At 24.6% G+C, this 14,820-nt stretch overlaps 1 protein-coding gene across 1 annotated transcript in view; it reads left to right on the forward strand.

Moving 5' to 3' along the window:
• Positions 1-14,538, forward strand: part of LOC128956225 (nuclear hormone receptor FTZ-F1-like) — a 34,411-nt gene extending 19,873 nt beyond the window's left edge. Inside the window, exons 2-6 of the mRNA XM_054301912.1 lie at positions 3,365-3,802; positions 3,921-4,822; positions 13,542-13,800; positions 13,887-13,987; positions 14,075-14,538. Of these exons, the coding sequence (XP_054157887.1) occupies positions 3,365-3,802; positions 3,921-4,822; positions 13,542-13,800; positions 13,887-13,987; positions 14,075-14,221 (1,847 nt within the window). The 3' untranslated portion in view covers positions 14,222-14,538. The remainder of the gene's footprint in view (positions 1-3,364; positions 3,803-3,920; positions 4,823-13,541; positions 13,801-13,886; positions 13,988-14,074) is intronic.
• The last annotated feature ends 282 nt before the right edge of the window (positions 14,539-14,820 follow it).

Below are 14,820 nucleotides of genomic sequence, written 5' to 3' on the forward strand. Positions count from 1 at the left end.
AACAAAATTTAGGGCTTTTATAAAAATAATCAGTAAAATCCCAAATGTATATATGTTTATTAAATTAATTATTACTAATTATTTATTTATAGTAAATATTTAATTTTGATTGATACTTTTACTTTTAAAATATTTTTTTGTTTTGTTTGATACACCCAAAAATTATTAATAATTAACAAATTAATAAAATCAATATAATATGTGATATAATATATATGTGTAATAAAAATAATTATTGATTAAATAATTTTCAAAATTAAATATTTATTAAATTTTATGTGTGTGTGTGTGTGTGTGTGTGTGTGTGTGTGTAATTATATTGAAAAATTTATCATGGTAATTTATATATATTGTTCACCTAAATTAAATGTCCAAAAATAATCTAATTTATTTTTGTTAAATTAAAAGATTAAGTTTCAATATAAAAGTTTACCCAAAATTTTTCCCAAAAATTATTAATACTATTATTAATATAAATAATATTTTTAGGTTAATAATAATAATAATAATTAATTTATCAAATAGTGATTATTGGGTGATAAAATATTTACATATGTATATATTGTATATATAACTGTTTATATACTACTACAGTATTAAACAAATTAGTTAATAAAGAGAGAGAGAGAGAGAGAGAGAGAGAGAGAGAGAGAGAGAAAGAAAGAGAGAGAGAGTTAGAAAATAATTATAATAATAAATTATTTTATTATTATTAATATTATTAAAAAAACAACAAAATTAAATAAATCTGGAAAAACAGTTATTTAATAATAATGCTAATATATATATATTTATTTAAAAAATAAATAAATAAAATAAAATAACGGATTACTTAAAAAATGTGGGTCAATTCGTAACTCACTTTTTTATATATTTAAAAAACACATATATTTAATATATATATATTATGTATATATATATACATATATTTTATATATATATATATATAAGCACCGACTAAAATGTGTGTTTGTGTGTATCCGGGTCAAGATCAAAACATATATACATACATACATACTCTCACTTATTTTTTTTTATAGTACTAGTAGTAGTAGTAGTAGTAGTAGTATATGTTATATATGTGTTATGCCAGTTATAGCACACATTTTTTAATATGTGTGTTATGTATGTGTATGTATGTGTGTGTGCTGTATATACCGTACCATACTTTCTCTCTCACTCTCTCTCTCTCTATAGTAATACATAGGAGGAGGAGGGAGAGCACAGTTAGCTTTGGCGCTGCACTCACTTTCACACACATACATACATACTATACATACATACACATTGCTCTCACAATTTTTCACTACTAATATATTGATATTAACAGTCAGTTTCATTGTGTATATAGTAGTTGACTGAATAGGACTGACTGTGTTTGTTGTTGTGTTATATTATTATTATTATTATTAAATGTGTTTATATTTATCTTTTATTAGTTTTTTTTTCGATTGAAAAAACAGTTTCACTTTCACTCTCTATCTCAACAGTTGTTGTATTAATACACAAATAATATACTGTTTATAATAATAATAATATAATATATTATTTATATATATATATATAGTGGTTGTTATTTATTGTTTTAAAAATAATTTAAATTGTGTTTGTTTAATCATTTATTTTTTTTTGATTTTATTTATTGTTGAAATTAAACTAAAATTAGCTTGTTTGTTTTTTCATATCTACATATGTTTATAAAAAAAACAATTTTGATTTTTTATCATTAAAATTAAAATTTTTATTTAAATGTTTCATCAAAGTATGCTAGCCTATAATAATCATTATCATCTATTTAGTAACCAAACAAACATTATATAATTTAATTAATTAATTGATTAAATAACCTAGATGATCTTCCTATTAATATAATTTTTTTTAAAATAAAAAACAAACAAAATTTTGTTATCAAAAATGTTTGTGCCTTCAAATTATTTTCTAGACTATAACTATTATATTTGGACATAATTTAATTATCATTATTATTTTTTTTTATAAATGTGATTTATATATCTATATATAAATAAAAAAGTATAATAAGCTTATATATATTGAACTTATATATATTTTATGTGACATTTATATATATTATTTTTTTGTTGTTGTTGGCTAATACTATATATATATATATTGTTATATATATATATTGACATTTAATTTTGATTGTGATTACCCAAGTGCATTTGTTGTTGTTATTATTGACTGGGACAGTTAGCTGTGAGCTTATATACCTATATTTACATACATACACACATACCTTATGGATATTTTAGGTAGTGTGTAGTGATTTGTGTATAATATAATATAATTTTTTGGATAATTTTTTTTTTGGTGTATATTTATCATATTGTGTATGTGTTGTGTTTTTTTGCTTATTATTAAACATTAAAATTTATAATAAAAAAACAATAATTAATCATTGGTTTGATTAATTATTTGTTTTTTTTTTTTAAAAAACAATGTCCAATTATATGCTGGATCAATTTGATAATTCAATGTACCGAGATGATACAACAAAATTGACATAGTAATAATAATAATAATAATAAATGATATATTATATCAGTATATATATATATTTATTTTATATGTATATATATATACAGTATATACTTGACATTTATATAATTGATTTGGTTTATTATATTTTTATTTGTTGTTATTGTTGGTTAGATTATAATGGTTATTATTATTATTTTAGGTAGCTAATTTATAGTAAATTAACCAAGGTAGTTGTCAATTTTTTTATATATATATATATATACTGTGTGTAAATTCAATTAAATTCAACTTTTTTTGTGTGTGTATGTATTTAATTGAATTTAAATATAATGTTAAATATAGTTTATAACAAATTTAGTTATATAACTAAAAAATTAAATTAAAAATTAATAAATAATTAAAACCAAACAAATTATATAAATGTCCTGTGTAACTTTCTGTACATTGAATTATTAAATTTATTAAAAGTTTTTTTTAATTTTTTTTTGTTTTTCATTTTCTATATGTTATGATTTGATAACCGATTGAAAAAAAAACAAACAAACAAACAATTTTTTATTAATTTATTATTATTATTATTATCATCTATTTATTGTTTAATTTAATTATTAATAAATGGATTATAATTTCAATTGACAATTGACTACAAAAACAAATACAAACAATAGTAATATTAATAATCATAATCACTATAACTATAAGTCAAACAATAATACCAATAATCATAATATAAACCGAAACATCAATAATCATAATAATAATAATAATAATAACAATAAAAAGTGTTCAATACTCGAGACAATGATGACCACAATGTCCTATAATTACAATATTGACACTTCTGGTCACTGTTTCATTACAGCACCGACACAGATACCGTCCAGCGTTGGCCAATCGGGACTGAGTATGTCTATGGGCAGCGGTTCCGTTATGTCTGTAGCGGCCACCAGCGACGGCAATGGTCTTATCAGTAGCGGCGGCGGCGGCTACGGTGGACATCATCATCATAGCCACGGGCACGGAGGAGGCGGCGGTGGCGGTGCAGGCGTACAACACGATCATCCCGATACTAAAGAAGGTATCGAAGAATTGTGTCCGGTTTGCGGCGATAAAGTTTCCGGCTATCACTACGGCCTACTAACTTGCGAGTCGTGTAAGGGTTTCTTCAAGCGTACCGTTCAAAACAAAAAGGTCTACACCTGTGTGGCCGACCGGAGCTGTCATATCGACAAATCGCAGCGCAAGAGGTGTCCGTTTTGTCGTTTCCAGAAGTGCCTCGACGTCGGCATGAAATTAGAAGGTATGGGACGAGTATTAGATTATCTATAAATTGTGTTCATCCTATTGATCCCCAATTTTTTTCTCCCCTCTGTATTACTGTTTCCCCTACCCCTACCCAACCCCATCACCTAACACAGCCGTCAGAGCTGACCGCATGCGTGGCGGCCGCAACAAGTTTGGACCAATGTATAAGCGCGACCGCGCCCGACGATTACAGCTGTTGCGCCAAAAACAGTTGACTCGGCCACCCTGTCAGGCGCCGCCGCCCGTCTCCATGAACCACAGTACCGGTGCCGGCGGCGACATCGGGCCACACTTTTTGGCCGCACTGCACGGCGCGCCCACTCACATATACACCGCCGACGGAATCAAACAAGAGTTGATACAAATACCGCAGTTATCTTCATCGACCTCATCGCCCGATTCGTCCCCTTCTCCCGGTCAACAAGCGCTGGTGGTTTCGCAGTCGGCGACGGGTCAACATTTTGTCACTGTTGGCGGCGGTCCACCGCAACAGCAGCAGCAACAACAACAACAGCCGCAACCTCCGGGCGGCGACAACAACAACGTAATACAGCCGCAACCGCCGCACGGACCGACACAGGTCGGACCCAATGGTGCGGGCATTCATTCACCAGTGCCCACACACGAGACACTCAAATGGGGACCTCACGGCGGCGGCGGTCCCAACGACACGGCCGGCGCTGCCAGTGCCGGCACTCCGACAACACTGTCGCCCAAAAATGGCGCACATTTCCATTACGAGAGCGCGCCATCCACTGCTGCCGGCGGTGGTGGCGGCCATACTGCCATACCGTTGACCGCAAATGTCGGCAAAATACCGCCGCTGGTGCGCGAGTTTCAGCTGACGGCACCCGACGACAAGGAATGGCAGTCACAGCTGTTCGGTCTACTCCAGAACCAGACGTACAACCAGTGCGAGGTCGACCTGTTCGAGCTCATGTGCAAAGTGATAGACCAGTCCCTGTTCGCACAGGTAGACTGGGCTCGCAATAGCATATTCTTCAAAGATCTAAAGGTAGGTCAACCTATCAATCCATATATATATATATAAACACTATTCCTATCACCTGTTGGGGTCTCGACCCCTATCTCTCTCTCTCTCTCTCTCTCTCTCTCTCTCTCTCTCTCTCTCTCTCTCTCTCTCATAATAATAGGTTAATAACTAATAGCTTAGTTCATGACTTAATTAATTGTATTAATTTTTTTTTGTTGGTCTATGTGTTAACTATTTTGACATTTTTTTTGTGTGTTTTTAGATTCAAATATTTAAATTGTTTTTTTTTATTAAATATACATTTACAGTATACGCTTATATTTATAATTGGTTTTGTTTGAAACAAATTAATTATTATTATTATTATTTAAGTTATTATAATGATATTTAATAATTATAATTTATAGTAGTTTTTTGTTGTTGTGTGTGTATGTATGCAAATATGTAGTGATAATAAGCCACAAGCGATAAACAAAATAATAATAATATAAAAAAATAGTTTTCACTTAATTTTCAAATTCAATGCTACTTTCCTTTTATTATTATTACAATTACATTAACATTATTATTAATATATTATTATTATTATTATTAACCAACAATTAAAATATATGTTTAAACTATTATCCCTTTAATTTTTATCGTTATGTATGACTAATACATGTCTGTGTGTGTGTGTGTGTGTGTGTGTGTGTGTGTGTGTGTGTGTGTGTGTGTGTGTGTGTGTGTGTGTGTGTGTGTGTGTGTGTGTGTGTGTGTGAAATATACAGATATCATACAGACTTTAGCTAAACTATTAGCTAACTTTCCATAGTATGTGTGTTTGTCATACAAAACCAGGCACTTAAAGGAACTGGCGATCCATTTCCTCTGCCTTTCCTTTAATTTTGTTTTTTTTTTCTCTCTCTCTCTCTTTGTTTAAGTTAGCAGTCGTTTTTTGAATTTAATTACTATATAACTGTTGTATAATTGTTTAGTTATGTCAAGTCTTTTGTGTTTTACTTGTAGTATATTTGTTGAGTTTATTATTATTATTATTATTATTTTTGTTATTTTATTTGAGTTATGACTTTTCAAAGTACAGTATTATTAGTATTATTATCATTAATAATAATTGTTTTATTATTTAACTTACCTTTAAATATCTTTTTTCTCTCACTTATAGCATAAAAAACAAGTGTATATATATTTATATATAAAAAATATTGAATACTGTTTTAGTAATATATTTGTTGAAAATATAGGTCAAGTGAATATGCGATTCACGATAGTCTCTCTCTCTCTCTCTCTCTCTCTCTCTCTCTCTCTCTCTCTCTCTCTCTCTCTCTCTTTCATATATATTTTCACTGTTACTGATGCCTGGGAGCTATTTAGTTGTTTTTTTTAATACATAATATTTAATAAGTATATATATATAAAAATAATTTGTAATGATTTTTTATTTAATAATTTCAAAACCACTTAATATACTTGTTTATATATACACACACATAGATAGATAGATAGATATATGTTAGCTAACAAACATAGATACTGTATAATGTATTTAGTAGTTATATACAGTATATATATATATACATATATAGCGTATAAATTTTTAATTAATATAACTGGAAATAAGTTTTTATTCAAATATAAATTGAAAATTTATTTTGATTTTTTTTATTATCATTATTATTATTGTTTGTTTGTTTTTTTTGGTTACATGTTTGCTATTGAAATAGTTTGTATAAATTTTCATATAATTCATTAACACATAAAACATATAACAAACAAACACACTGTATGTAAGGCTTGATTTACTTTTACTTTTTTATTATTATTATTTGTTTGTTTGATTATTACTACTACTACTACTTAAGTATACATTGAAAGATTTGATAATATATTTGTTTTGATTTTATAAGTATTTTATTTAATAATAATATATTTATGAAAATTTTAGTAATGAATTTTTTTTGTTAATAGGAAAAACATATATTTAATTGAAATAGTTTTTTATGTGGAAAATATTTTTTTTTGTTTTTAATATTTCTATATTTATAGTAGCAAACAAACAAAAAAACATAGTTACTCTAAATTAGCTAAAAAAAATATATGTTATATATTATATACTGTAATACCAGTATATTATTATTATTATTATTAATTTTATGAAAACAATTTTAATAATACTTATAATAATAGCTGATTTTGATTTTATGATTTATATATACAGTTATATTCAATTTACATACATGTTGTTTGCACTTTAAATATATATATATATATATATACAATATATATAATTGGTTGATTAATTATTATTTTTCAAACAACAAAATTGAACCCTAAAAATTTTTATTACTAGTACACTGTATATAATAATAATAATTATTAATATTATCAGGTTTTTTTTATTTGTTTTTTGAGACAAATTATTTATACAAATATATATATATATAGTTTTATATTTGACTTATGAAAAATATTTTCATAAATAAACAATTTATATGTATATAATTGTATAGTTAATATATATATATATGTATATATATATATATATATATTTATTATAATTGAAAGTGATAGTGAAAATTCAATGGAAATGTTTTAGCAATTTACTCAGTAATAGTAGTTTTAGCATACATTTTAAGCTTATAAGAGGACAAGTATTTTACACATACATACATACATACATAGACACACACATACATACACATTGCTGTACAGTATTGACAGCCCCTACACACATACATACACACACACACACACACACATACATACATATAGTAAACTGGGTTAGTGGCACACCATTAAACACACTGGCTCATGAAATAGTAGTAATATTACAATAATAATAATAATAACGTTATTAAATGCTTTTACTATATATATATGTTTTATAGAAAGTAAAAGTGGGAAAAATAAAATAATAATAATAATAATAATCAAAACTGCTATATAGTTAATATAAATATTATGTAAAAATTATTATTATTATGTTGTTGAACACATTTAAGCTATTTTTAACAAAATAAATAATAAAAATTATTTATTTTATTTTTTTAAAATTTCAATATACATAATATGTATACATACTGTATATTTATATATATATATATATATATATATATATATATATATATATATAGCGTGTAGTATGGATATCAATGTTTTTTAGCATAGATTAATAAATTATACAAAAAAATTAATTTTTTTGCGAATTTTATTTTGTTGTAAATTTGCATAAATATATTATTTATTATATTTATTAGCGAAATATTTCTATAAATTAATTTTTTTATTTGTTTTTTTTTTGTTAAAAGTATTTGATTGTCTTATTTCTATCCAAACAAAAAAAGTTGCGTAACTTTTATAAACACATAAATACAGATTTTATTATCTCAATAATTATTAATATTTTAAAAACTGTTTTTTTTCGTAAATTATATTACTATTATTTATTAAAATTTTTTAATTTTTTTTTGAAATAAGTTTTTAAGAGATTTAAATATGTTTTAGGATAAATATCTATATAATTAATTCATATATTTTTTTATATATAAATGTGATTTACCACACATACACACACATACTGTATATGTATATATATAAGCCGATAATAATAATAATAATAATAATAATAATAATATGTATGATATTACCCACTTTGCATATAGTAGTAGTAGTAGTAGTAAATAGTAGCACACAATAAAAAATGGTTTTTTATGTGTGAACTAAAAAAAATTGCTACCTGTGCTCTATTATATTAAAAAAAAATTATATATTATATTAATGTAATTTTAACGCAATTAGTTAGTCCATTAAATTAGTATTATTTTATTTTGTTGAAAATAAAAAATATATTATAATATTTTATTATAATTATATAATAATAATAATTATTATTATTATATATATATATATTATAAATATTGTTGAAATTATTAGTAAAAAGCTATTGTATTGCAAATCTCTGTTTGCTTGAAATGTATTGTATTTGTTGCGCAAGAATTTCATAATCTTTTTTATCTCTCTCTCTCTCTCTCTCTCTCTCTCTCTCTCTCTCATTGACTATAATGAGAAAATATTTTAAAAAGTATATAAATTTTTGGTTGCAATATATATATATACAATACAGACTAGTAATACAAGTCGACTAATATTTTTTAAGAAATATTTTTTATATATTTAAAGCTATTGATTGCTGTGTCGAAAAATGCTTTATATTATTACATTACACACACACACACACACACACACACACACACACACACACACATACTATTCATGTATATATACATACATAGGCTATGTATAATAGCCCGAGCACTGGGAGATTAGTCGAGGAGTGAGAGAGAGAGAGAGAGAGAGAGGGAACTGTAGCTACTATGACCTACTTTCGAGAGCATACATATACTTGAAAAATTGCAATCCCTTTCCCTACCCTCTCTATTTGATGGTTAATATAATATTGTGTGTGTGTGTGTGTGTGAGAAAGTGGAGGAAAGTTAGTACTGAATAAATTTGAAATATGAAAAAATGTATGTATAATTTTACACATTTATTATTATTAAAAGGCATGGAGATGATAGGGGTGGGGGAACGGTAGATAGTGATTGAGAGAGAGAGAGAGAGAGGTTGGATAGTTGGATGGGAGTATCCGGCAAATTGTTTGCCACTATATTAGAAATTTCCCACTAATTTGGATTCATAATAGACGACTATACACATATCGCAAACCCCTTTCCTTATTGATATAATTTGGGTGAAAATATTTATATTGAAAGATATAGATATATATATATATATATTCAATACACAGTTTGTCTGTAAATAAATATATTTTTGTTTTTATAGTTGTTTTTTGATTAAAAATATTTAGAGAGAGAGAGAAAAAAAACAAAAAAATTTTAATCAAATAAAATTTTTATATATAAATATTATTTTTGTTAATACTAAAAGCAACCTAATTATTTTTTGAAAATACAAAAAAATGTTAGACACGATGACATAATTATTTATTTATGAAATTTATATATATATATATATATATATATATATTAATTTTCAGTACATCAATAATTTATTAGTATAATAAAAACCACACACACATATTTAGCTAATTAATTAATTAATTAATTAATTAGTTAATTAATTGAGTAACAAAAATAAATAAATTATTTTAACTAACACACACACACACACACTTACTATTGACATTGATATTACTGAATATCTTTAAAAAATATATATTATAATATATAAATTATTTACAAATAGTTATTTAGTAAACAAAACAAAACAAAAAAAGTGAAATTAATAGTGAAAATAACAATAAATAAATAATTTTTTAAAAAATGGTTTCACTTATGTTATTAAGGGCAAGTAAAACATTAACACACATATATTTATATATATACTGTATATATATATAACCAAATTTTTTTCAATTTGTTTTATAGAGAGAGAGAGAGAGAGAGAGAGAGAGAGAGAAAGTCAATTGTTTAGAGAATTAATAGATATATAAATGTTTTATTTAATTTTTTTTTTTGATTATTATATTTAATTTTTAAAGTGTGAATTTTTTTTGTGAGTAGATTTGTGTTTTGAGATATTAAATAATATCATTATCACCAGATTTTTATATATATTAATATATATATATATCATATAATATATATATATATATATATATATATTTTTAATTATTAACGGAAATGTCGGTTCATATTGACTGCACCGACAATTGTTTCGGTTCAGTCCACAGTTAGGTGATCTCCACTACACATATACACACACACACATAGGTAGCCATTAAAAACATATTTTTATATGAATTAATGGTTGGTTTTTTTGTTGGTTGGTTTTCGGGTTGTTTTTAAAAATGTATAGTTTATCTATATATCACACACACAAACACATGTTAATACATATTAAAAGCCATTTAATACACCTTTAATTGCTATATTTTTTTTAATGATTACTATTACCAGTTCAAAGTTAATGATAATTAATTATTAAAAAAAAATTTAGCACTAATTTTTACGCTGCATATACTAACTAACTAACTGTCCATTAATTTAATAATTTTTTTTGTGGTTATTGTTGCCAATAATTTCAGTATTGTTTCCATTTTGCCTAAACATAGATAATAATAATTATTAGTATTAGTATTATTGTATTAATTATTATTATCTGATTTTTTTTATTAATATAATAATATAGTAATTACTAATTATTATATAATAATAATAATAATATTTATTTATTAATTATAGTTTATGTTCAAATAGTAGGCCAACATCATATGCTAATATCTAATATATATATTTTTTAATATTAATTTTTTGAATAATTAAATATTTTTCAATAAAAAAAAATTAAGTAATTTAAGCTATTTTGTTTAAATGTTTAGTTTAATAATAATTAGTTTATAACATTTTGATATATGTTAATTAGCTATAGTAAATTAAATAATAATAATTTAAAAAAACAATGTTTAGGTCAATATATATCTATTATATACAGTATTATTATTATTATTATAGATAAGTAATAGAAAATTTTTGTTAATTAGTAGTCAATAATTGTAGTAATATTGATATTGAATATATTGGATAATAATAATAATAATTTAGTCAATAAATTTTGCATATGACATTGATTTAAATTTTTTAGACAAAAATTATTATATAATTTTGTTAATTAAATAGATTTATTTATTGATTAAAAAAAATTTTTTTTGGTAGTAATTATAACTAATTTTCTAAATATTTAATTTTTTTTAATTTAAATATTTTTTATAATTGTTTTTAAATTTAGTCAATAAAATTATCTTTATTTATTTATTTATATAAATATATATATATATTAGAGGTGTGTTTTGTTTAGAAAGAGAGAGAGAGCCTAAACGTGTTTTTTAATTTTATTAAACCGATAAATATATTTATGTACTTCAAAAAAAAGTGAATAATAATGAAATTGAAAGCGAAAGTTATGGGTATGGTTGGTGTATATAATAATAATAATAATAATAATAATAATACATTATAAAGTATATTGCAATAAGGGATGACCTAATTTTGATATATGTGGTGGTTTTTAGCATACATCAGCCCATAGCATATATATATACTGCAAAAATATATTGCGCGCGCTTAGCACTCAGTTAGCTATGTCAGTGTGTCAAATATATATACATTTAATGACCCAGTTAGCTGACTATAGGAAAAATAGGGTCAACCAATATATATATATATATATATATACAGTATATACGTATGTATAGCGTATATATCAGATATGTGTGTGTGTGCTTTGGTTAAAACCAGATTTATTATATACGTATATACAGTATATATATATACACACATAACGTATATTACATAGAAAATTATATATTATATATTATTACTGTATTTAGTAATAAATGGTTTGTAATTTATTTATTAGTTATTTTATATATATATATATATTTCTGCGTAAATCCATTTTAATGTATTAGAAATATTTTTTAAAAAATGTTAATTAAGTTATATATAATTCAAGCAAATATATTATCAATTTAATTGATCTCTAATTTTCTGATTTTTTAGTTTTTTTTAATTTATTAGTTATTTATTATTTTTTAAATAGATTGACAAAATAGCATTAAAAAATTTTTTTTATCTATACACACATTAATACTAATTACATATTGATTACACAAACATTTTTCATTATTATTATTATTAATTTATTTTGTGTTAAATAAATATATTTATTTTTTTTGGTATCCAAATCAGATATAAATTTTTTTTTCAAGTGTATTGAAAAATATATGCAATTAAAAAAAATCGCTTAATTTATACAAAACAACCCCATTGTGTATATTTATGGGTATTATTTATTTATTTATTTTTTTGGTACAATAGTCTATTAAATATTGGCGCTTATAATCTATTTAATAATTATAATTGTAATAAAATGGAAATAAATTAATCTACTTATTACACCCAAACAATAATATTGTATTATTATTATTATATTAGTATAATAGTAATTGTGTGTTTACAAAATAATTGCAATTTAATGGCATTTTTTTTTGTTTAATAGTATATGACATACATATATATATATATATATATATAAAAGCATATGGATAATAATTTTTTTTAAATTGCACAATTAAGCTAGTTATATTTAAACAAATAATATAAATGTTTTTTTTTAAATAAATTTTGACATTGATATTAAATATTTTGACTTAAAATGTCAGATTTATATCTACACAAAAAAACTTGTTAATTAAAATTTTTTAACAAAAAATTAAATAAATAAATCATTAAACAAATAATTATTTAATGTAATAATTATACTGTAATAACAGTTTTATAATTATTATATAAGATTTTTTTTTTAAAAAAAAGGGTAATAATTTCAATTAATTGACATTTTTTAAATTACAACACGTGTTTTATATCTAGAATTTTGCACGCGTTTAATAGTAAACATATATATTATGGTATATCATACATATATCAAACATATATACAAAGTGGTTGATATAATATCAATAATGTTTATACAAATTGAACAATAATTTTAAATAAATTTTAATGAGAGAGAGAGAGAGAGAGTATATATAGAATATTCTGTAAATATTCAATAGAAATAATAATACATATAATAATAATAAATTGCAAACTAATCAAATTGTTTTTATTTATTTATTTAACACGTGTTTGCACGTGTGTGTGTGTGTGTATACGTATAGGTGGACGACCAGATGAAACTGTTACAACACGCCTGGAGCGATATGCTAGTACTCGACCACATACACCAGCGATTGCATGTCGGACTGCCCGACGAGACTACACTACCCAATGGCCAAAAGTTTGACTTACTATCGCTGGCACTGTTGGGCGTACCGTCAGTGGTCGACCAGTTGCACGCGGTAACCGCACGGCTGACCGAATTGAAGTTTGACTCAATTGATTATATTTGTCTCAAATTTTTGCTACTTTTAAATCCCGGTTTGTATTTGTTTTTTTTTTTGTTAAATCGTTAAATTGTTTGACATATTTTTAATGACTGTTTTTTTAATGGGGGGCTTATGTAGATGTCCGCGGACTGGGCAACTTCAAGCTGGTCCAGGAGGCACACGAGCAAGCACAACAGGCCGTACTCGAGTACACCATCAACTGTTATCCACAAATTGCCGTAATTTTTTAATACACACCCTCCCCCCAACCATCACCAACACATTAAAAACTAATAATCTATTTTTATTTGTATCTATTTTTAAAGGACAAGTTTGGCCAACTCATGGCACTGGTGCCCGACATACGGGCGCTGACCTTACGGGGCGAAGAGTATCTCTACTATAAGCATATGGGCGGCAGTGCACCGACACAAACATTGTTGATGGAGATGTTGCACGCGAAGAAAAAATGATTGACAACTACAACAACAACAACATCAACAACAAGTTTAAACACAATATATAGAAATTTCAAACATATATATTTCAATAGACAACACAAACAACAACAACATTGACATCACATTAAATAAAACAAAAAATGACATTAAAATTATTGTGTGTTTGTTGTGTGTATGTGTGTGTATGTCTCAGGACTTCCGATATGATATTATTATATAATTATATAAAAAAAAGATATTACTTTTTTTATTATTATTATTACTATTTGTTTATTATTATTATTATTATTATTACTAATTTGTTAGGGACAATGATGTGTCGTCTATCCATTTACTCAATATATATAAATATATATATATATATATATTAAAAAAACCAACCCCACAAACACATACATACAAAACACGACATACCTGTGCGCGCTGTTTATCTATTTATCTCTCAATGGTCTCTCATTATATATACATAAATATTAGAGTTTATTATTATTATTATTATTATTATATAACTGTATTTACACTAATTAGTTTTATCGTTTATTATATATATATATATATATTATTTTTTGTTGTTTTGTTAGATAACAATGATTTTTTGCGGTTTAATTGTT

Source organism: Oppia nitens, unplaced genomic scaffold (genome assembly GCF_028296485.1).
Source record: "Oppia nitens isolate AA-2021 unplaced genomic scaffold, nextdenovo-longstitch-racon4-pilon3 scaffold2_pilon_pilon_pilon, whole genome shotgun sequence".
Taxonomy (NCBI): domain Eukaryota; kingdom Metazoa; phylum Arthropoda; class Arachnida; order Sarcoptiformes; family Oppiidae; genus Oppia; species Oppia nitens.